The 24,295-nt window shown below is 44.1% G+C and overlaps 1 protein-coding gene across 4 annotated transcripts; it reads right to left on the bottom strand.

Annotated features, from left to right (window-relative positions):
- Positions 1-269: 269 nt before the first annotated feature.
- Positions 270-24,014, bottom strand: LOC147438340 (putative sodium/metabolite cotransporter BASS5, chloroplastic). Of its 4 annotated transcripts, none has more exons than XM_086487632.1 (10): positions 23,529-23,683; positions 23,125-23,429; positions 22,860-22,983; positions 22,697-22,774; positions 2,038-2,173; positions 1,759-1,952; positions 1,423-1,675; positions 1,094-1,347; positions 845-927; positions 270-739 (listed from the first exon to the last, which is right to left on the bottom strand). In XM_086487632.1, exons 2-10 carry the CDS (start codon positions 23,158-23,160, stop codon positions 662-664), a joined length of 1,236 nt encoding a protein of 411 aa, XP_086343758.1. In that variant the 5' UTR covers positions 23,161-23,429; positions 23,529-23,683; the 3' UTR covers positions 270-661. The 4 variants fall into 4 exon arrangements, with proteins under 4 accessions (XP_086343758.1, XP_086343757.1, XP_086343756.1 ...); XM_086487631.1 differs by having other exon boundaries at positions 23,098-23,429; positions 23,529-23,682; XM_086487630.1 differs by having other exon boundaries at positions 22,860-23,429; positions 23,529-24,014.
- Between the last annotated feature and the right edge of the window lie 281 nt (positions 24,015-24,295).

The raw sequence follows: 24,295 nt of genomic DNA, 5'->3' as shown, positions 1-24,295 counted from the left end.
ATCTTATTGTTTGTTCTACCAGATGCAGCAGTGCCACAGTCCCATGATCAACATGCACATAACAAGAAAAATGTGCATCTCCATTGATTGATACATTTACTACTTGTTTGTAGGTATTTCCAAAAACCTCTAAGAAACCCTTTAAAAGTGGCATTGCTGTTGGAAAATATTTCAATACTTGCCCCAAAGTTTTAGGCATAAATTGAAGGCCACATGGAAGAACAAACCAATATCTAGTTAACCAACCTAAAGTTCTGAAAAACCAAGACTTGTCAACAAAATTTAGGTCCAAGTTTAAAAGTTGGCACCTGAGGTGCTCAAGCCAAAATATTCAACGGAATTTAATTTAAGGTCTATATGTGAAGTTGTGGACTTCATTTGAATGTAGATATGGTCATGAACAAGGTCTTGAGATGAGGAGGTGAAATTGTCACCTGTGTTCTTATATCAACAGCTAAATGACCTTCCAAGGTCTGTATGGTTAAACTTTCACTTGTGATAAGGCGTTTGAAGTGTTCAACAACAAGAAAATCAGTCTTCCTGTATTTGCATAAAATATATATATGAAGAATGGTGTCGCATGTCTGGTAGCAAATGAAGTCTTCAAATGAGATAAAGAAGATGGTGAACCCTACTCTTTTAAGTTTCAAGAGGAGATCTACTATATCTGCATGTTTCTCTCCTTCTTAGCATTCCAATACATCACCAAGCCAAAGCCCATCAAGGACATGAGGACTGTCTGCAAACAGAATCAAAACCAAAGGGAAAAAAACCATTGACATGTTAAAAGGCATTTAAAAAATTAATTTTTTAATTTATAACTTGGAAGCAGACAACTCCATACCGACATAGCTGAAGGAAGCCCAACTAGCGGATCAGAGAAATACTTGTTGGCTAATGCCAGGCCAAGAAGGCTGCTTTGCATGCCTATCAATGCACCAAAAAACCATTTCAGTAACACCATGCAATTGGCACTGCTAGAAAGACCTTAACATGAGGCTTATCCTTCAATCCTTCTCCAGACCTTGCACAGAACCTTACTATAAACCCAAAGAGCACAGATAAATGACAAGGGTTAAAGAAACAGCTTTACCTGTTTCCAAAGATATTGTCCTCTGCAAGCCTTTTCGATCCGACTCACGCCAGAACAAAAGACCTGAGAACTTGTGACCGATCAAAAATGCTGCTGCATGAAAACCGATAATGGGTAGCAAAAGCTCAAGGCCAAATGGAGATTTCACAGCACTAATATTTCTTGATAAAGGAGACCCCATGCACAAGCCCGTCACCATTACAGATAGAAGTGGAAGCAACGGCTTAACCAACTTTGTCACTCGTGGAGCAAACCTACCATGGACACAAACCATCAAAACCTTGCATGAAAACTCTTGCAAAGCATCTTCAAGCATGAAGTTCACATACTGTTTGAGAGCAAGGCCTGCAGCAATAGGTGCAACAACAATCTGTGTGATGTCTACCATCATTGACCGTGCATCCACAGGTAATCTTTGGCCCAAAAGCAAGTGTGTCAAGGCAGGTATCACAAAAACTGCAGTTGCTGTTGAGAGTGCGGTCATTACTATGCTTAAAGGAGCCATGGAAGGGTTGACCAAGAATGTTGCATAGTTGGATAATTGTGCCCCACTCACACAAGAAACCAGGATTAACCCCGTACCTTGATGGAAAGAAAACACCATTATGATTTGCCAAGAGGCACAGTAGTTAGCATAGTAAGGGCTTCAATATGTGTATACTCACCAATGGCATCGGGCAGATGAAGATAGGACACTGCAACTGTAGCAAACAACACACCGAGGAGAGGCTTAACAACATATTGTCCAATGTAACCAACAGCTAACACTGATGGACGTTTGAAAGCACTTGTAAAGTCCGAGTATTTCAGATTGATGCCTACTGCAAACATCAAGAATCCCAAAGCTGGTGTGTAGTACCTGTGAGATAAGGCCATGCAATGTATCCCAAATGCTTCCATAAGTTTCTTTTTGTTAGTAAAGAAGCTACAAAAGACCAGTGTACCTGTTTGTGAACCACGAAAAAGATGGTGGATAAACAAGAGCAGTCAATGTGCTTCCCAACACAACGTAAGGTATCAGTTTGTTTGCATTTTGAAGAGCCTCCAGGAACTTATTTGTCTCTGTAAGAGGAACAGCACCTGCCACATGCACCAGACATATTATTTTCCTTCATGACTAAGCAAAAACCGTTAACATTATTGCCAGTAGAGTCCAGACCAGGTAACATTTCCAGCATGTGTCTTCTACAGCCCGCAGTGAGCAAACAACAGGAAACTTATTCAACAGCTGTATGCACATCCATCATATGGCCGGTTGACGAGGACATTTTGAGAGTTGCAAGAAGTGCTTAGTGCTTCCCTTGAGTACACCTCGATGTTACCACGAAACATACAAACTATGTTTACCAACCCTCTTTAGTGACGAGATCATTGAGCCACGAATAGAGGGTATGTCATCCACAGAATGCATCCATTTCTATACAAAGCATTGAGACAATTTTTACAAATATGCTACCACAGTCTTGAAAGGGCGTCACATCTTGTCATTCAACTCTTCAAGATCACCATACATTGATAGCCTTCTAAAGGAGCAATACTCTTTAAAATCTGCCAAGGCACCAGAATTGAGTAGATGAAAACAAATGGTAGCTGAAATCGTCTGCACATCTTAAACTACCAATTTCTATCCTTCAATACATCAAAGCACGGAGTCTAGCAGGGCAGCTAGAGCAGATAAAGAACAAGTCCATGCATCTCCTCCCCCTTGTGAAAATATGAGGATCTTGGCGCCACGAAAAGACTTACAATTTGAGAGAGTACAAAACCAATATAATACTCAAGACGCATGTAGAGATATAGAATGGTTGATATCTTTATTGAAGTCAACTCTTTGTACAACGATGGATAGCGTGAACTAGTTGTATAGAGTTTGCACCACTCTGTTGCTTCAAGTTGGTCTAGGGCATGCTTGTATGGCTAGAGTATCACCCTGTCACGTGCACATCTAACCCTATGTGCATGTGGACAAGCTAACTCCTATTTCTAGGGTTTAGGACAGCCTAGGAAGTGTTCTAGCACCCTTGTGAGCCTATACGCAGGACATGCATATCCAGGCGCTTTAGTGTAGTTTCATACCCTCTGATTGCACATGAGCACAGCCAGTGTCTGCTAGGTGTAGGCACTAGGGAGTGTTCTCATACAATAGCATCATTATCCAAGCCTAGATAGTAACTGCATGTGAAGCACCTCTTATAATGAGTTTTTATAACTTAAATTAAGTGACATTTTCAGCCAGCTTCATTAAAAGTCATGGGTGCCTTCTGGCTAATTACTTGCCGGACCAAGACCCTTCCAACTAAGTCAAAACCCTCCAGTACAAGTACCCAGCAGCACTAGCATTTTGCTCTCCACCGCCATCAGCATTTTTCAGCCATCAGCCCTAACCTCATCGTCAGATCGCGGTTCCAAGCCAGATTAGCCCTAGGCCCTGAAGAACCTCTCTCAGATTTATTTTATCAAAGGATCTTCGTGTTTTTGCCCCAGAATTATTAGCTACTCCACTCTTTGGCACTGTTCGGTATCATCACTCAAGAAAAGAACCTAAAGAGCCTTTCTCAAATGCATCTTTTGAAGGAAGTTTTGTGTCCTTGCCGCAGGCTTATTAGCCACTCCCACTGCCAGCCTTAGTCCATTGCGCATCAGGCACGCTCCCATCTTCGTCGCTTTGTCGTAAGGACCATTGAGCCGTAAAGAACCACATAAATTTTTTTGCTTTTTTGAGATCACACGTAACCCAAGACCACTTGGGCATGTCGATCTCTTTAGTTTGTGTTTTTGAAGAGTGGCAGGCAACCCAAAAGAGAAGGGCTTGTCCAGCCTCCCCTCGTTCTTCTTTCCCACTCATTGAAAGCAGACCTTGCACATTGTGGCACGCCAATCGACGTGAGATGGGAAGAAGCAACCTTGGTGCGATTGCAAGGCCGCTAAGGGGTGCACCCGTAGGAAGGAGTTGAGCTTGGGCAAGAGAAATGCTTTCTTAAATGCAGATTGCACGTTGTACCAAGTAGCAAGAGCCCCAAAGTGCCCGAATACCCCAAGTACCAAGAACCTCGAGTACCCAAGAACCTGCCACGGAATGGGCACCACGTGCCAACGGAAAAGGACATACTGGACAACTTTAAGCACTTCAAATAACAACTGAACTGAAAGAGACGCACGAAACACAAGACGAGGAGTGGTGAAGTTCCACCCCAGAGAGGACTGGCCCCAAACCTTGGCGCCCCTTTCGATATTTCTTTATATTGCTTGAACTCAGTACATCGTCGATACTCCATCCTCTGCACCTCACGCAGAGCATGCTAGAGAATGAGCCCTTGGCTCATATTTAAAGGCCCTCGGCCTATGAAAAGCAGTTTATATGAAAATCTATAAACTCAAAAGCATTTGGTCCAAAAGCGGGTGGCCAAAAGCTATTAACGCGTTTTGTGGAAATCCGCTCAATTGCCACGTGGCATGTCAGTGCGAATTACGGGACTGTCCATGCAATCTGCCACGTCAGCATGTCAACGCGTTTTGCGGGAGTTCCGTAGAACAGCCACGTTATCATCTTCTACGCTTTGTGTGTGCTGGCCCCGCTTTAATTTTAGTGCCTTCAGGTCCCCTAGGCCCCATCGAACGGGGTCCCATAATGGGTAGGACTTCTTTTTCTTCTTCTACTGCTTCGTCTTAGGGTTTAGGCCCCTCAGCCGGGATCTGCGTATTGGCTCCGTTCTTCAATGGCTTGACACGTCAACAATTTGTGACAAAACCCAAGTACCCCAATACTCTGTGCATGGTCATCACCAGAAGCAGAATGGAAACTTTGCATAAAGGTAATAAGGATGAAATTGGAGAAGAAGAAGTCCCTACACCACAAAGACCGTTTCCAAATCCTCCTTCATCCCCATCCTCGCCACGGATTCCACCAAACTCTATGGAGACTGTGGTGAAGTCCATGATGGAGATGATGCCACAGCAGGATGCTCAGTGGGCCGCAATCGAAAGGGAAAGTGTCACAAGACGGGCACCACGTGCCAATAGAAAAGAACAGACTGAATAGACTTTTAGCACTTCAATAACAACTGAATTGAGAGAGAGAGACGACACGCGACATGGAGTGGCGGAATTCCACCCCAGAGAGTATTGGCCCTAAACCTTGGCGCCCCTTTCGGTATTTCATTATATTGCATCAACACAATACAAGCTGGTACTCCAGACTTTGCACCTTCTCCAGGAAGCATGCCAGAGAATGAGTCCTAACGTCATATTTAAAGGCCCTTGGCCTAAGAAGCAATTACAGTGAAAAGCCTTCAAAACTCAAAAGCTTTTGGTCCAAAAAGCAATGCCAAAAGCTACAAGCTTTTCGTAAATCACACTGTTGTCCATACAACAGGCCACGTGTCAGCCCGCCACATTAGCAAATCAGGGTTAGGGTTAGGGTTAGGGTTGAGGTTTCTAATTTTAGGGTTAGGGTTTCAGTAGAATTAGGGTTTTGGGCAAAATTAGAGTTTTTTATTTTAGGATTAGGGTTTCAGCAAAATTAGGGTTTTTGATTTTAGGGTTAGGGTTTCAACAGAATTAGGATTTTTGACTTTAGGGTTAGGGTTTCAACAGAATTAGGGTTTTGCATAGAATTAGGGTTTTTGATTTTAGGGTTAGGGTTTCAACAGAATTAGGGTTTCAACATGTCAGCAGTTTGTTACAGAAAGAATGACTCTAGAGAGGGAACGCGAAGCTCTACGTATAGCTGTTGAAGAAAAAAGGGAAGCTATGGAGCAAGAGCGTGAGGCCTAGAAAGACCAACACATGCAAGAGTTGGTCTATCAGTTCCACTCCTCGAGGGCCGATCCTTCCAAAGAGGCTGGCAAGTCATCACATAGCCTGGGTAGAGACGACGACTCCAACCACCCAGTCACTAAGCAGTTGACTTTCAGTAAGTATCATGGTAAGATGGATGCCTCTGTTATTTATTCTTGGTTGCATCAATTTAATGCTTACTTTGCAACTAACAAGAAGAACAGTAACAGTAAAGTTTTGACAACCGCCATGTATTTGTCGGGTAATGCCATTAATTGGTGTCAATGTAAGAGACCCGTGCAACTTAAAGTGCTTACTTGTGATTCGATATTTATAGAACTTGACAAAACATTAATTACCAAACTTCAAAGAGACAAGAAACGGAATGAGGGTTGAAGATGGGCAGCCCCCCGTTCCCTGGAAGCAAAAAAAATAATGCTCAATCCAAGTACCTTAAGATTGAGCTCAGTTACAATCAACCGGAGAGTGAGTTAAAGTAGAGTCGCACTCGTAGATCATGCAAGATGTCATATGCACATGCATTAAAAAAAACAAAATATAGAAGATAATTCCAACATATTCACAAAGAGGAGTTCAACTGCTTCTTGGGATAAAACAGTAGTTCATCAACTGCTTCTTGGGATAAAACAGTAGTTCATCTTCTTTGTTGCATTCATGGTGAGAGAAAGAGCTCGAAGTTTCAAGAGTTGAGCTGAATTTATTGATTTGTAGGTTTGTTGCCTTGAAAATCAGCAAGCTAGAGAGAGAGAATTGTCTATTTGGTGAGAATTTGAAGATAGATGTAGAGGGAGATGATGGTAGTAGCATAGAGGCTTCTTTGACTAATGATAAGAGTCAAAATTCAACAAGTAGATGATGTTCAAATGTGGGTGAAAGGACTGAATTTATAGGTGGAGTTGCTTTATGAACAAAAAGAGTAAGCTAGGTAGCATGGGGACAAGTGTCCAGCCACATGTCAATATGGTTGATGCATGTGTGACCAGTGTCCCAGCTTTTGAAAAGCTTTACAACGAGTGTCCTTTCAACGGTCAAAAAGAGTAGACAAGTGTCCCAACTTTTGGAAGCTTTGCAACAAGTGTCCTTTTAGAACCCTTCTCCTAATCTTTTAGAAGCTTCTAGAACCTTCCTTCTTTGGAAGACTGCTAACAAAAAGAAATATCAATATAGGTATCAAATGAAAGCTCTTTTCGTGTAGATCACAATTTTAGCTTTAAAACATAAATCCAAGATGCATGTGAAAACATAGAAGCATTCAATAGCCCACATATGCACAATGAGCAATCTTTCATGATCACGTCATCTTATTGATTGTAATCGTCTTTTCTAAAGTCACAGGCGCCCTGTTGGGTTTTCTAGGTGGGAATGTGCACTATCTATGCTCTAACCCATTGTGTGGGTCCACCATAACCTGTGACTACTCATCAGTGATTATACTAAGATGCATGCATTGTTCTAGCTATCTTGTTTTATGAAAGGAAAACACACTTCTAGAATTTAAGACTAATAGAAAAAGGATACAAGTTCTTTTCAATTGGGATGCAACAACCCACCAGATCTTATTCAGTTGTCCTTAGCTGAAAAGCTTCTTCATATTGTTTAAGAATCTTAAGGTAAGCCTGCATGAATTTTTCACCCACCCACTTGCGTCAACTCTGAGTAATTCTTTGTACTTCAATAGAAATTTCCGTGTCACAAGGCCACTTCTTGAAGTTTGATCCTTATGAAAGAGGATTTGGTCGCGCTCAATGGTTTGTTTGTGTCTTCAACTTATGGGGGATCCTATAACCGGCCCGTACAACGTAGAGGGCGGTACTATTTCAATTACCTGTTAACTTTACACAGAGCACTGAGAAGGGAAGAGAACACAGTTGCGTCCAGCGACTAGAATTTCACTGCGCACACGAGACCGACACCCTGTAGGCCCCAAAGACTGGCGCCCCTTTCGGTATTTCTTTATTCAAATTAAAGTAGACGATCCGACCACTTCGCACAAGCTTTCACAAAGCTGTCCAAACTTGGCGAGGGCTGAAAATGCAGGTTTTCGACCGGATTTCAACAACATAACGGCGCAAAAACCCCTGTAGGTCAAAAACACCTGTCTAGGACGGATTCCCTCGATATCTGGAAGCTTTCTGGTGAGCTGTCACAGAAATTCAGTGGGCTGTAATTCTCTGTTTTTCACTGCCGGGAGCCCAAAAGCCTGTACACGCATCCCAAGGCTCTCATGAGGCTCCCCCGATGTTCCCTTGCAGTTTAGGTGCGAAACCCTAAACCTGCAGAAAAACACAGCAGGCTGTAATTCCCTGTTTCGGATCGTTTTTAGCGGAGCGAACACGCCTACGCGTGTCCCAAGGGCTCCCGCACGCAATGGGACAGTTCCCCTGTGAATTGGACGAGTTTTCACGCGAGAAAACTCTCCAAACTCGCAATCTTTCGTGATGGAACTGTGCGTACCTATGGGGGATTAGCAATTAGCTAATCTGGTTCCTGTTCAGAAGGCTCTTGCCTTGGCAAACGCGCATAAACCCCCAGAACTGTACATAGGACAAATGAGAAGCCCACTAGTGGGGCATAACATACTGTACGTAGGGGAGAAAGAGATCAGTATGTAGCGTGCGGGGCATCACTCCCGTCACCATACTCTGCATAGAGGGCAAGGTAACCATTCCATAGCTTTTGTACCTGCTACAATCCACCTGAGGCTGAAAATGGCGCCCCCTTTGTTGATATGCAGCTCGTTTTTGCCTCCCAGAGTGGCAGAATCGCTCACAGGCTAACACGTCGCCCAGTTTCCGAGTTTGGGCTTTCCCTACTAAAAATATCTCAATTGGTGGGTCAGTTGACTTGGTAGCAGAGCAATAGAATGTTCCCCTTGTCATTCCAAAGCTAATGACGCGAACACATTTTCCGGTCAAAAATAGCAGTTCCCTAAATTTTAGGAGATGCTTCCATGGCGTCCCTATCGGTCTCCTAACCATCATTGAAGACTACCATTTGACCAACATCTACAATGTGGGTTAATTTACTGGCCCCTTTCAACTTATAAAGTTGCAGTGACTTGACGAGTGGCCCAAATTCCAGTTTGGCACACACAAGCTTCCATACTCATCAGAATTCAGTGCTAACTGGCCCGGACAGTCCCTGTCTGACCGACCTAGATCCCCGATGTGAGAAACCCATTTGGCTGCAGCCGTTTCACACTGGCCATGCAATGTCCACTTGCACCTTTTCAAGGGTTTTGGGACAAACAAGTAAAAATAAAATAAATATATCTAATACTTATTTACGGAAGGCAATAGGAAAAATACACCTCCTGGTGACACACCCCACCCTTGAAATTCTGCAAGCGACCTCACTTGCATACCAATAATACATGCAGATATCTCCTGATATCACATATATTCTATGATGGGAATCCAAGATATACATGCTTCCGGAAATGTAGCGTTGGACGATTAAACAATCCCACCAACCTGGCTACGACACATATATCAAGCATAGAAGTCTTCTAGTGTACTCTTGAGCACAAACGTCTCTAGCTAAATTCTGTATGGAAAGAGTAGATACAATTGCTTAACTACTCTCTTGAGCATCATGAACCATGCTCTTGCCTTGCTCCAAAAAGGTTGCATCAAGTCACTATGGGTTCCATTTGAAAGGCTTCAAGATACAATTGCAATAGCTGAGGTGAATCAAGCAATTCAGACTCTTCCATCCATTTGGCATCTAATGATGGATAGTTCTTGAACTTCACCAAATAGCGTCTTGCAACTTTTCCTCTAACCTTTCTTTCTTTATGTGCCAATATCTGTTCAGGAACAAGGATTTCATCCAATTCTTCCACTTCGGGTTGTTCCTCATCAAGCATATTCTCTGGCACATCACCAACAAAGGGCCTTAGAAGACTGACATGAAAAGCATTATGTATTTTCCAGCCTTCTGGTAGCTTTAACCTGTAAGCTACATCGCTGATCTTTTCTGAAATCTGAAAAGGACCATAATATCGCATTCTGAGCTTAGGAAATAAGCGTTCCTTGCCTTTCCTTTTCCTTAACTTGGCCTTTTCAAAGCGCAAAAGTACCCAATCACCAAGTGAAAATACAAGTTCACGACGGTGACGATCAGCAGCTTTCTTTTGCTTAGCCTGAGTCTTCTCAAGAGCAATCTTTATCTTCCTATATGTTTCATCCATATCTTCGACATACTTGTCTGCCTCAAATATCTTGTCCTTAGTCTGCAAAATGGGTGGGACTTTCTTTCCTCCTTCCACTATCTCAAATGGTGCCTTACCTGTTGATGTATGCACAGTGTTATTGTAAGCATATTCAACCAATGGGAGATGGTGTTCCCAAGTTGCCTTGTGCTCTGAGACATAACATTTGAGTAGGTCCAAGACAGTAGAATTTGCCTCTTCTAGCTGTCCATCAGTTTGCGGATGAAACGAAGAAGAGAACTTGAGCGTAGTGCCCATGTTCTCAAACAATGCCTTCCAGAAAAGACTCGTCATACGTGGATCCCTATCACTGACAATTGACTGAGGCATCCCATGATATTTAAAGATATTGCTCATGAATATCTTGACCATGTGTTCTGGCTTTATCTTCTTCCTAACAGGAATGAAATGGGCCTGCTTACTGAACCTACAAATGAGAGTCCAAATCCCATCATTTCCTGTTTGCGTCCTTGGAAGATCAAAGATAAAGTCCATTGCTATACTTTCCCATGGCCTATCAGGGATCGGCAATGGCTGCAACAATCCCGTTTGCTTTTGTCTGTCAAATTTGACTTTTTGGCATACTAAGCATGATCTTACAAATGTGTCAACATCTTGACGCAAAGCTGGCCAATAGAAGAATGCCTCAACCCCTTTCACTGTCGCATCAATTCCACGATGCCCTACATAAGGTGGAGCATGACTTTCCATCAAAATCTTTGGCCGTAACTGTTTAGTAACGCATAACTTTCCATGCATCATGAGAAAGTCATTCTTAAGCATATAGTGCTCATGATGTTGCCCATCAACAAGCTGGTCATAGATCCTTGCAAAATCTGAATCTTCAACATATTGTGTCTTCATTTCGTCTAGTTCACAATGGTACGGAATTGACACTGCTGAAATTTGGGGCTTTCGTGACAACGCATTAGCCACCACGTTCTTTTTCCCTTGCACATGCACAATCTGAAAATGGAACATTGACAAGATGTTTGCCCATCGCATGTGCTTCTCAGACAACTTCGTCTGTGTAAGAAAATATCGCAAGGTTTGATGATCCGTTTGGACAACAAAATCAGCCCCTAGCAAATAGTGTTTCCAACTAGTGAGAGCATGAATTACTGCCAGCAATTCTTTCTCATAGACTTGCAAGTTCCTTTCAGTCTTCAAAAGAATTCTGCTCTCATATGCGACTACTCGGCCATTCTGCATTAAAACTGCACCAAGACTATGGCCACACGCATCACATTGAACCACAAAAGGTTTAGAAAGATCTGGCAAAATAATTACCGGATCTGAAGTCAGCTTCTCTTTCAAGTGTTTGAACGCTAAAATTTCCTTGGCTGTCCACTTGAAAGTAACTCCTTTTCCTTGCAGTGCATGGAGTGGAGAAGCAATCTCAGCAAAATTTCGGATGAACCTCCTGTAATAGGAACATAAGCCTAGGAAGCTTCGAATGTCATGTACGGACTTCAAGTCTGGCCATGACCTAATTGCTTCCACTTTAGCGGGATCCATGCGTACCCCATCCTTTGAAACAATGTGCCCAAGGAAGTGAATCTATTGCAAAAAGAATTCACTCTTCTTCGCATTAATGAGTAGCCTGTTCTTACGTAACTCATTGAAAACTGCAGTCAAGTGATCCCTATGCTCCTCTTCAGACTTTGAGTAGACAATCATGTCATCAAAGAAGGTACCCACGAAGTTTCTATGTGGTCTAAAAATTATGTCCATCATTCTATTAAATGTGGCAGGAGCATTTGTGAGACCAAATGGCATGACAAGAAACTCATAGAGACCAAATGTTGTCCTGAACGCAGTCTTATGGACATCTTCTGGTCTAATGCGTATCTGATGATACCCGCTCTTTAGGTCTATTCTTGTAAACAATGACGCTCCCTCAAGCCGATCAAGAATGTCATCTATCCTCGGTATGGGGAACCTGTTCTTGATAGTATTCTTATTCAAGGCGCGATAGTCAATGCACATGCGCCATGAACCATCCTTCTTCTGCACTAGGAGTACAGGCGAACAAAAAGGGGATGAACTGGGCTGAATCAGCCCCTTCTCTAAAAGCTCGTTGACCTGACCCATAATCTCTTTCTGCTGGGCTGCACTAACCCTGTATGGTGGTCTATTCGGTGGACTAGAACCTGGCACAAGATCTATAGTATGATCCTCAGGTCTCTCAGGAGGTAACTCCCCTGGCAAAGAGTCCGAAAAACAATCACTGAAACCACTCAAAAAAGTTGACCTGTCTTTATCTAAGGTAGACAAATTAGATACAACTTGAGGTACTTCTTTTGCAAAGATCAAGTAAACAAAAAGATGATTCTTTATTACAGATGAAATAGCAGAAGCAGAAACAACTGGAACAGACTCGCCTTTAAGCTTTACATCAAGGACATGAGTCTTTCCTCTATGTACAAGGGTAATCTTTTTGTTGTAAGTATCCACCATAGCATGCAACCTGTAACACCATGGGATACCTAATAACACATCACAGCCCTCAAGCGGCATAATATGAAATTCTTCCGCATCCACATAGCTCTGAATGTACAGACGAAGCTTTCCCAGAATGGGAGTAACAGGCTCTGAATGTCCTGGGCATGCCAAACCTGCTTCGCCTGTCATACCCATCTCCTCTGCACGAATGCCCAACTTTGATGCCAATTCTGGTGATATGAAATTTGCACGGGCTCCTGGATCAAAGAAAACCAGCACTGTCTGGTCTCTAACTTTGCCCCAAGCTCTGCACAGCTCCGTGGCATCTGTGTTTGGCTGGTCTCCAACCAAATCTGGAACAAGTCTTGCACTCGGCTTTGGCTTCTTCCCTTTATGGTCTGACTTGTCATCCTTATCCTGTGACTTCTTCTGTGGGCACTCATTTGCAAAGTGTCCTTCCTGTTCACAAATGTAGCATTTCTTGGCCTCCCTAAGAGCTTTCCTTTCTTGAAAAGTTTTGCCAGAAAAATGCCTTTTTTGTCCTTGTCCTCGTTCCGAAGAAGATTTAGACTGCTTCTTGGACGTATCAGCTTCTTGAGTGGAGGGCTTCTTTGCAGGAGACTCAGAAGGCTTTGCTGCAACATTGCCCTTGGCTGAAAACTGTTTGCCCTAGGACCCTTTCTTGTGGCTATTAAATCCATCGGAATCTCCCTTCGACAGATTGCTGGCCACTCTTGCATTCTCTATCAACTAAAACATATTCATGACAGTAGTCTTTGTGCAGTAGTCCCTGATTTTCTTGGGCAATCCGCAACAGTACTTCTCAATCTGTTCTGACAATGGCACAAACCTGTAAGAGGTGACTGGCAACAGTGCGGCCCAAAACCGTTTATTGTACTCTTCCAGATCCGCACACTGTTTAGCATTCAACTCGTGCCATTCCGTCATTACATCCACTTCAAAAGTGTTTTGTCAACCATGCAGGCGCAAAAAGTTGTTTGAATTGGACCCACGTTGTTGGGGCTTGACCTTGGTTCAACAATGCGGTCCACCATTGAAGCGCATTCCCTTTCAAGAAAGTGGCAGCCTTGCATATCTTTGAAGATTCCGTGAAGTTGCCTCCAGCATAAGCTGCATCGAACTGCTGTATAAAGGTCAAAGCCTTTAATTGGTCCTCAGTTCCTCTGAAAGTTTCAAACTTCACTCCCTGCCCACCTTCCTTGTAATCCTTAGGCTGACTCAAAGGAGCCACATTATCATAAACAGGTGCCTGTAGCAGTGGTGCTCCATGAGTGTTCATTCCAGCACTCGCATCAACTGTTTTCCCTGTCATATCTGCATTTTGTACGTATGGCTGCGAAAAACCAGCCATACCAAATTGTGTTCCAGGCACTCGAAACTGGCCATAGGCACCCTGAAAACCTGGTTGGACACCCATGTTCGCGTACATAGGGTTACCCATGCTTGTTTGCATTGTCCCGAACACATTCCCTGGCATATAACCTGTGGAAGGTCCAGCCATAGCTTGAAACACTGAACCACCTCCAAAATAACCAGGATAAGTATTAGGTAATGGAAGGGTCTGACGCATAGCCTGTTCATTGCTCCCTTGACCATTCACAAACGGTTCCTGTCCAGCTAAAGCAAGTTGCTTTGAATCATTGGACACCGCTAGTTGCTCAACCACATGGGCTTTCCCTCGAGCATCATGAGTCCTCTGCGCATTGGAAATCTCCTTTTCCTGCAACGGCTCAGTCATGCCCTGTGTAGGAGGCTGAAAACCCTGTGTCGGAGCCTGTAAGAATTCCTGCATCCTTGGGTTGTTAGCCAACTGCTGAAACATGTCCATGCAACAACGCAGTTGAGTTCTAAACAACCTGTCCTCTTCTTGAAGAGTTGAAGGAATTTTCTTTGTGCCATGTGAGGAAGATCCCTCTTCAGGTACTTGGTCTCTCTTCTCTGCCATATCGACAAGCTCTGTGTTGCTTTCACCCACAACAATCCACGCTGCACTTTTTGAAGAAAAAGTGACTATCCCGTCGATGGAACCATATAAAAGGCCCGTACAACGTAGAGGGCGGTACTATTTCAATTACCTGTTAACTTTACACAGAGCACTGAGAAGGGAAGAGAACACAGTTGCGTCCAGCGACTAGAATGTCACTGCGCACACGAGACCGACACCTTGTAGGCCCCTAAGACTGGCGCCCCTTTCGGTATTTCTTTATTCAAATTAAGGTAGACGATTTGACCACTTACCACAAGCTTTCACAAAGCTGTCCAAACCTGGCGAGGGCTGAAAACACAGGTTTTCGACCGGATTTCGACAGCATAATGACGCAAAAACCCCTGTAGGTCAAAAACACCTGTCTAGGACGGATTCCCTCGATATCTGGAAGCTTTCTAGTGAGCTGTCACAGAAACTGTTGGGAGCCCAAAAGCCTGTATACGCATCCCAAGGCTCTCACGAGGCTCCCCCGATGTTCCCTTGCAGTTTAGGTGCGAAACCCTAAACCTGCAGAAAAACACAGCAGGCTGTAATTCCCTGTTTCGGATCGTTTTTAGCGGAGGAAACACGCCTACGCGTGTCCCAAGGGCTCCCGCACGCAATGGGACAGTTCCCCTGTGAATTGGACGAGTTTTCACGCGAGAAAACTCTCCAAACTCGCAATCTTTCGTGATGGAATTGTGCGTACCTGTGGGGGATTAGCAATTAGCTAATCCGGTTCCTGTTCAGAAGGCTCTTGCCTTGGCAAACGCGCATAAACCCCCAGAACTGTACATAGGTCAAATGAGAAGCCCACTAGTGGGGCATAACATACTGTACGTAGGGGAGAAAGAGAGCAGTATGTAGCATGCGGGGCATCACTCCCGTCACCATACTGTGCATAGAGGGCAAGGTAACCATTCCATAGCTTCCGTACCTGCTACAATCCACCTGAGGCTGAAAATGGCGCCCACTTTGTTGATATGCAGCTCGTTTTTGCCTCCCAGAGTGGCAGAATCGCTCACAGGCTGACACGTCGCCCAGTTTCCGAGTTTGGGCTTTCCCTACTAAAAATATCTCAATTGGTGCGTCAGTTGACTTGGCAGCAGAGCAATAGAATGTTCCCCTTGTCATTCCAAAGCTAATGACGCGAACACATTTTCCGGTCAAAAATAGCAATTCCCTAAATTTTAGGAGATGCTTCCATGGCGTCCCTATCGGTCTCCTAACCATCATTGAAGACTACCATTTGACCAACATCTACAATGTGGGTTAATTTACTGGCCCCTTTCAACTTATAAAGTTGCAGTGACTTGACGAGTGGCCCAAATTCCAGTTTGGCGCACACGAGCTTCCATACTCATCAGAATTCAGTGCTAACTGGCCCGGACAGTCCCTGTCTGACCGACCTAGATCCCCGATGTGAGAAACCCATTTGGCTACAGCCGTTTCACACTGGCCATGCAATGTCCACTTGCACCTTTTCAAGGGTTTTGGGACAAACAAGTAAAAATAAAATAAATATATCTAATACTTATTTACGGAAGGCAGCAGGAAAAATACACCTCCTGGTGACAGATCCTCTGTAATGGGCTCCTCTAGTATTGGTCCCATGTAAGGCTTTAATAAGTTTACATGAAATGCATTATATAAAAGGTAATGGCGGAAACTGGTCTAATTAGTAGGTAGACATTAGAAAGAGAGATTGACACTAATGAAGATAGCAAATTATAAGTAAACTAATATGCAAAATGGCATAAGTGATGGTAATGAGTGGAGATACAAAAAGTGAATTTAAATTGGATTCAAAGTGTGCAGCATAGGCTTCTTTTATAGAGTTGAGGGAGAATATCTGATGACGTAAGCGGTGATGTCAAATTCTAGACTTCCAATGTAGAGAAGGTCCTCACTCGTGGCGGTGCAGTTGTGTCACACACCCCAACAAGCCTCCCCGTGTGTGTCACAGTAGCACCCAAAAGTACAAAGATATCCTCCCCTGGAGTATCTAACAACACGGTGTAGAACCAAAGTCAAAACATCCTCCCCAGAGAGCTGTCAACTAGATGTAGGATCAAAATATGCATGTCCCTTAAGAATTTGACAGAAGGGTATAGGCCAAATATACCTCCCCTAGAGAATGGTAAGCAACAAGGTGGTAGGTAAAATACAAATAGGACTTTCTTCGATGTCGGAGATCAAATGGTGAAGTCCTACTGCAAATCATCAAAGTATTTTGTGACGTGCTTTGTTGCCAATGTCGCCTGCAAAGTAATGTCATCGTGTTTGTCGATGCTTTTCCTCCCCTCCAAATGTGTCGTGTCAAAATTTTCAAAGCAGATGTCGATGTCGACATGGCATGTGTGCCAAAATTTTGTGCAAATATGTGTGCAAGTGAGGATGGTCTTTACTCGATATCAGGTAGTGTCTAATCCTTGTACAAATTTTGTCATCTTTGTAAAGCCGAGCATTGTTCCAATGAAAATGTGTAAATGCAAAGAGCTTATGCAAATGCAAACACATGGTGTTTGTGCTTCTAGCAAGGTTTTTTCAATCTTGGGATTAGCTTTTACACAAATTTATTTTGGTGTTTGAAAACCGTGTGGCAGCTGTGGGGAACAGAGTTTTTAAACAAGCTATAGCTCAAAGCTTAGGGTCTTGAGGTAAGAGGGCCTTTGGGGCACGCAAAACAATGGGAAGAACCTTCTTTTAAGGTCAAGCTCTAGTTGCCGTGGGAGCCCGTGCTCCAATGGAGTATTACAAAATAAACAAAAGATATTAAGCACAAATGGCTTGCAGGTCGGCCAAATGGAGGAACAGTCAGCGCCTACGAGAAGGGCCTTGTACAGGCTATTCCTAGCACTGCGAACTTGCATAACAAGTATATCTTGTTGCATGTATTTTGCATATTTCATGCCAATCAGAACATTAGCCAAGTTGTCAATGATTTGGCGATGTGGAATGAAACCATACTAAGCCTAATGAAGTCCTATAAGAAGGTGACCTTTAATCCAGTTCACCAACAACATGCATCAAATTAATTGACCGCTAATGAGAAAATTGCTTGCAAAGTGCTTACTTATGTAACAATTTAAGCAATCCTCTTTCCATGATACTTGCAAATCTTGTTTCTCCCATGCCCCATTCAACATGAAAAGCAAAGGCTCTTTGAGAGTCTCCCAAAAAGAGAGGAAGAATTCCATAGTAAGCCCATCCCAACCAGGGGATAAATGCCTTCAGCAGAGCACAATTCTTCAGCTCAATATGTGGCATCAATCTCTTAACAGTAGACTCCATCAGCAGAACAAGGAAACGTGATAGGGCATTCGAGATGGTGGGGGCCGACAACAACAGATGCGATCCGTGTGTGGATCCGCAAGCAAGTGTAGTGTCGAGCTACGATGGCAGTCCGCTGGTTGCTGTGTTGATGACAAAGCACTTGAAGCACAATTGATTTGAGAAGGGGGATGCTGAGGTACTCGAAGCACAATTGACTGAGAAGGGCAATTCAACATTTGGGTGAGCACAAGCCTTAAGGCTTATTGGGTCAAGCCCAAAGCAAGCAACGGCTGGCGTTGTAGTTGGCTGCTGCGAATAACACTAGCTACAGGGCTTGTGTGTGGCACCACTAACGGGTGAGATGCACAGTAAATGGCGCACACCAGATGACAGTGAGCACAAACGAATAAGATTTGTGAGAGCGCGCATGTGCGGAAGAGAGAGATAGAGAGAGAGAGGAGACACAAACGCCAGAGATGGTGAAGAGGGGGGTGATCAGTCCCCCATGACTACCATGAGCAGAAGACCCAATACAATCAAATGTGTGTATCTCTGTGAGATGAGAGATGTCGAAGTGGGTACCCCACTGGCCCCATAAATAGGTGCCCAAGGGGAGGTAGGGCAATGCCTGGAAAAATCCCCACGACCAAACAGAAAAATGATATATGGAAATATATGTGGGCGAGACTTCACATTAATTGAAAATCAACTTTACATGAGAGGGAAGGATAGCCAACTCAAAATATGTGAAACAAAAAAAGAAAATCTGTCTATCTTAGAGCAAGCACATGGAGGAATTAGCGGAGGCCATTTCTCAAGAGATAAGACAACTAAGATTGTCTTAACTGTGGGAGTATGGTGGCCTACATTTCACATGGATGTGGAAGAATATGTTAAGCAATGTGATGATTGCCAGCGTACCAAGGTACCTATAAAGAAAGATGAGATGTCACTACGGCCAATCACCCCCTCTCAGCACCGGATGCTAAACAAACCACATGAAGCCGAAGATGTGAGGCAAATGATGAAGATGTCTGTTGCAATGTCCACTGAAGGACAAGACTCCGTGAGTGTAGCAACAGTCTGGGGTGTCCAAACCACCGAGAGGTATCCATGGTAAAGTGCCGTCACGAGCAATGTAGCAAATTGTTGTACTCCGCTAATGCAGTGTGAAGATACTGCGTGAAGGTCCCGAACTGAGTGTGAAAACAACCTTGTCGTAAAAGAAGTGCCAATCGACCTACAAGTGTCCTGCCCAATAGGATCTGTGGTGTCTATAGTCAAACCGTCTAAAGAAAACAGAGAAGCCTAGGAACCGTCATGCGAATGACAAGAAGCCTGTCAATGCATGAACCTGCAACCCAGTGTGGCCAGGTGGCTAAGCTGTACAAAACTCCAGGGAGCCAAATGTAGCAATCTGCACCGTAAACGTCCTCCGAATCAAGGAAAGCCTGACTAAGCAGTCTGCACTACAGAAGCTACCGTAAGCTGCAGCAGACACCAATAGACCGCACGGACCACCACCGGATGGTGTCCTGTCAGTAGGTAGGGTAATCCAAGATGAGGGGAAAGCCAGCCTCACAATCTGCGCTGTGTGGAACTTGGAGCCTAAGAGAGAGACAGCTTGTTGAGGCTTGGTTCACACGGCCACCCTTGGAGTTCGAAAAGGTTTCCTAGAATTCCAGATCTTGCAACTTCATCATGGCCCCCCCTTGCTCGAGCGCCAGCGACAAATTGAACGGCAATAACTACGCTCATTGAAATTTGATCATGCGACTCTGGTTCTGAAGGAAAGGCTTACGGGATATTGTCGACGGCTTAGAGCCCCGTCCCACGAGGCAACAACAGGTGCACTAGCCTTCAAGATGAAGAACATCTCAAATCGTGTGTCGATTGGGATGCGGCTAATGCGAAGGCAATGTCGGCCATTGTGGAATCTCTTACAAAGGACCTTTCTCCAGCCATTCAGAATTTGAAGACTTTCAACGATATGTGGTTCAAGCTCGTTGGAATGTTTGATCGGGATTCTACAATGCGAGCAGTCACCTTTCTTGGACACTTATTTGCCATCCAGTTTCCACGAGGAAGTTCCATGCAATCATTCCTTATGAAGGCTAAAGTTATTCATGATCAACTATCATCTATGAAAAGTGCACTGACGAGTACTCAGTTAGCTGCTTTGGTTCTCATGAAGCTGCCCCAAAGAGTATGAAACAGTGACTAGGACACTTCGGCTACAAGTCACGAAGGAAAAGCTGGAATTTGATGATCTCAGCTCTTTTCTCTTTGAGGGGGAAGCCATGTTGATAACTCAAGGCAAAATTCAAATTTTTGAGACAACAAGTGAGGAAGCAGAAAGAGGACCAAGAACCGTTGTTACAATTGTGAATAGCATGGTCCTTTGGCCAAGGATTGCAGATTCAAAGGCAAAGACAAAGATTCTACAAAGGACAAAGGTAAAAAAAAGCATCAGGAGGAAAGCAGTGATAGTGACTCAGGGAAGGACACCAAAGAGGCTGTTGGTGTGGTGGTGACTACGCAGGCAAGGTCTCCCACCTTCTAGTCACATGGATACCAGTGCCGCCCACCAGCTTCAGCCAGAAAGGCTTGTGAGTGGCAGAGAGGGGCAAACAGTGCTCCATATAATTAATTTGAACCCTTGTGTTCAAGTTCAATTTATCGGTGTTTGGACCCGTAGGTCGGAGTTCAAGGCACGTAAATCTGGCAGGGAACCAATCGGACGTATCTAAAACACTATGGATGAGTGCACCAATCCATTGTTATTGGTCGGATTATAGAAAGGTGTGTTCCACAGTTCATTATCTTGGAGTATTATATCTTGGACGTGTTGTGTTCACAGCTCACGAATGGGGATTCTTTGACGTAGTGTGGTCTACAATTCAAATTTTCTACAAAGGCAACCGATGCTCAAGATGGCATTCTTCTAAGGTACAAAGTTGAGGGTAGCGAAACCGAGGTGTATCTAGTAGTCCAAGGCCCTCTACTAGGGTGTCCACGATAGCTTCTTCATGGACTTGGTCTCACTATTGATGTCCACTATGAGCTGCAAAGAGGGTGTTGAGTTTTGGCATCTTAAGTGAACTGCCCAATGTAATCCCATTATTTCTTTTGGCTTTTAGGTATTTATTTCACTTATGTGTCAAAGTTTGGGTAGGGCAATTTAGTAATTTACTGAGGTTGCTATATAAGCAACCCCTTGCCTCCATTGTATACACATTTGGTTATTCATTGCCAAGGTTGATTGGTTTAGGAGACTCTCTCTCTCTCTCTCTCTCTCTCTCTCTCTCTCTCTCTCTCTCTCTCTCTCTCTCTCTCTCTCCCCTTGGTCTCTACGCTTTTGCATCGTTGACTTTGACACTCTTCTCTCAAACTTTGTGTCCAGATGCTCTACAGAGTGAGAGGCCCAAGGGCTCTTTTAAACTTACAAGGGATGCCCAAAAGCAAAGCCCCAAAAGCAATCAGTTCAAAAGCACTAAATCCCAAAAGCATCTTTTCCCAAAAACCAGAGAAAATTATGGAAATCCGTACAAGTTGCCATGTGGCACAGCTAGCCCAAAACGCCGAAAGCCTGTACAGCCCTACCACGTCAGCATGTCAGCGCGATTGACGGAAATCACTTTCACAATGCAAGCTTCTCTCTTTTAGGGTTCAGGGCGGTCCCACAGCCAATGCTCAAGTTCTTCAAGTTGGTCGGTTCAGTTTCTCTTGTCCACTCGACATTTCACTTCCAATTGGTCATGCCACGTCATCACTTTGTGGCAGAAGACACCCACACAGTCTTGCATAGAAGCATGCTGACGTGGTAGTTGTACCAACGCCCGCAAAATGCGTTGACAGTTGTACAGACAGCCCTTGAGGGCGCTAGCTTTTGGAGACCGGATGCTTTTAGGCTCTAAGCTTTTCATGTAAACTGCTTTTGATGGCCAAGGGCCTTTACATACGAACCAAGGCTCACTCTCTAGCATCCTTCCAACGGGAGATGCAGATCAGTGCTACCAGTGTTGTACTGAGTTGAAGCAATATCAAGAAATACCGAAAGGGGCGCCACATTTTGGGGTCAGTGCTCTCTGGGGGTGGAGCTACGCCACTCTTGTGTCTCGTGTAAAACACCTTATTGACGAGAGATGATGTGGACTTGTATCTTTACCACCCCTTACCATTTCAGCGAGTCTAACCATTATCACAGACAAATCGGTTCATTCTCCTTTGACAATAAACTCTCCATGAGCAGGCTACCCCATACACGGGATCAGCAAACTGAAAATCATGCTCCTCTCTTTAAGAAGCCATCACAAATTGGGGCCAGGAGGCTCAATGGGGTAGGTAGCATGCCTCCTACACAAGGCTTTGCCTTCACATTGATTTCTCCAATACTACAATGGATCCCCCCCCCCCCCAAAACAAAACCAGTTAGGAGTTTGTTTCTGTCAGCACAGGTGTACAAACTACAGCATTAGCCTACCATAATATGATTCTTCAAATAAATGAATCTTTCACCTTGTGCTACCCCCATACATAAATGCATATGAGAAGGAGGCTGCTGCTTCTTTTTCCATCTCACCGCGAGGAAGGCTAGCACACTGGTGGCATCTATGGAACATTGACCATGTACCAACAACCTACTCTGCAATCACTTCTACCTCTGACTCAGCAATAAGAAAAAATTCGACGTATTTGGGCCTCCCTGTTCATTTTGATGTTCCTTTTCTCTTTGCGCAAGTTCATGCCTACCAGGGTTTTAGCCAGCCTGTTCTTGACAGTTAAGCGACAATTCTCCAAACTGAACAATGGGAAATACTATAGGACTAACAAAAAATTCAAGAACAAATCAGGAAACAGCATCAATTGCACAGCTCCACCATACCTGGTGATGCTGCAGTTTCTTGAAATTCGCCACTTTGATCAGAGACTCTGATTGGATGGCCTCTACAGCGAGTAGTACCTACACCATCCAATTAACAGATCGTCTATACAGTGCTAATAAGAAACACAGAGTTGGGCGGATGAAACAAAATATTATGATCTACCAGCAAGCTGCAGGTGCCTCAGAAAAGGGCCACTGCCAATGCATTGTTTTCTCACTCCGATCATACTGCTTCCGTGCATATGAGAACGAAAAAGCAGTAGACTGTTCTTGATTTCTGCGCCATTCTGCACAGGAAGAAACTGGGCACTCATAATGTGACCCGCTAAGTGACTGTGTGTGTGTGTGTGTGTGTGTGTGTGTGTGTGAGAGAGAGAGAGAGAGAGAGAGAGAGAGAGAGCTTTGTAGACAACAGTAGTGCCCCCCACTCTGTTTCCGCCCGCAGAAATGAGACTAGAGTCCATGGTTGCCAAAACCTCTCCCGAGTCCCAATGTCAGTTTAGCCTTTGACCATCCCACATGCACTTTTTAAAAAATACGTGGCCGAGAGATTCCGCCTGTAGTATTAGGCCCCTGTCACACTGGGACACCCGGCCATGCTGAGGTGTCACATGATGTCCACCAGGCCAACAGGCGCTTCAAATTGGCCCAGTTGGTTTGCTGTCACACTGGGGCGGACTTGCATTTAAAAAAGGGGAAACGCCTTGAGTGCGCTACAGAACAACGACCTTGCCTGTGCAAAACGAAGAGCACATTCGAGCTGATGATGAGAGCAAGGAAAGGGTCGAGCATGGTGCGCATGTAACAGCTGTAAACAATGGCCTCAACTCACAGCCATGGCATGCTTGTCTCATCATCAACAGGTCCTACTAATAGCCAGGTTTCCAATCGGTACTTGATTTGATAATTCAAAGCTAACCCAGAGCAAGCTGTCCAAAACGCAAGCTCTCTCTCAGCATGTGCAGAATGTAACTAGAAAGCAACCAGCCTGTGCTGGATGTAACCAACCTGTCCAAAACACAAGCAGCCTGAGACAGAATGTGAGCAGAATGCGAGCTAATGAGACCAATGTATTCAGCGGATTACCCCACCAGAAGACAGAAAAAAACACACTTTGTAACAGAGCAATCCAGGTTAACAACCAGGACAACCGGCCAACCATTGAACAATTATTGATTACGATTCGTAGCCAAACAAAATGCAAAAATATTCATCCATGTTCTCGAACTACAAAATAAAATCCACTTTTCTTAAATAAGAGACAAAACTGCAAAGAAAATTGATGCAAGGTAGACTTTCATTTTACGATGCAACAAACAATGCATCTTGCATGTCATATTCCCTCAGCTTCATCATCAGCACTATCATTGTCACTGTCAATTACATTCGTGGTTCCAAATACCAATTGGAGATTTCGTCGTGTGTGCTCTTTATACATTACCCTTGCCAAATTGTCGCGCCTGGCAGCTTTGAAGCCCAAGTGATGTGCATTGCTTTCACAATCATCGTCATCTTCTTCTACCTCAATACTATAACCTCCATCATTTTGTCCACGTGCTACTACTTGATCCTCAGTTTGTGGCCTAATAGCTTGCAACT

The sequence above is a fragment of the Adiantum capillus-veneris genome, chromosome 17, assembly GCF_014529385.1.
Source record: "Adiantum capillus-veneris isolate H3 chromosome 17, ASM1452938v2, whole genome shotgun sequence".
Lineage (NCBI taxonomy): Eukaryota > Viridiplantae > Streptophyta > Polypodiopsida > Polypodiales > Pteridaceae > Adiantum > Adiantum capillus-veneris.
The sequence above is the reverse complement of the archived record's forward strand: the minus strand, read 5'-3'. Positions and strand labels throughout refer to the sequence as shown.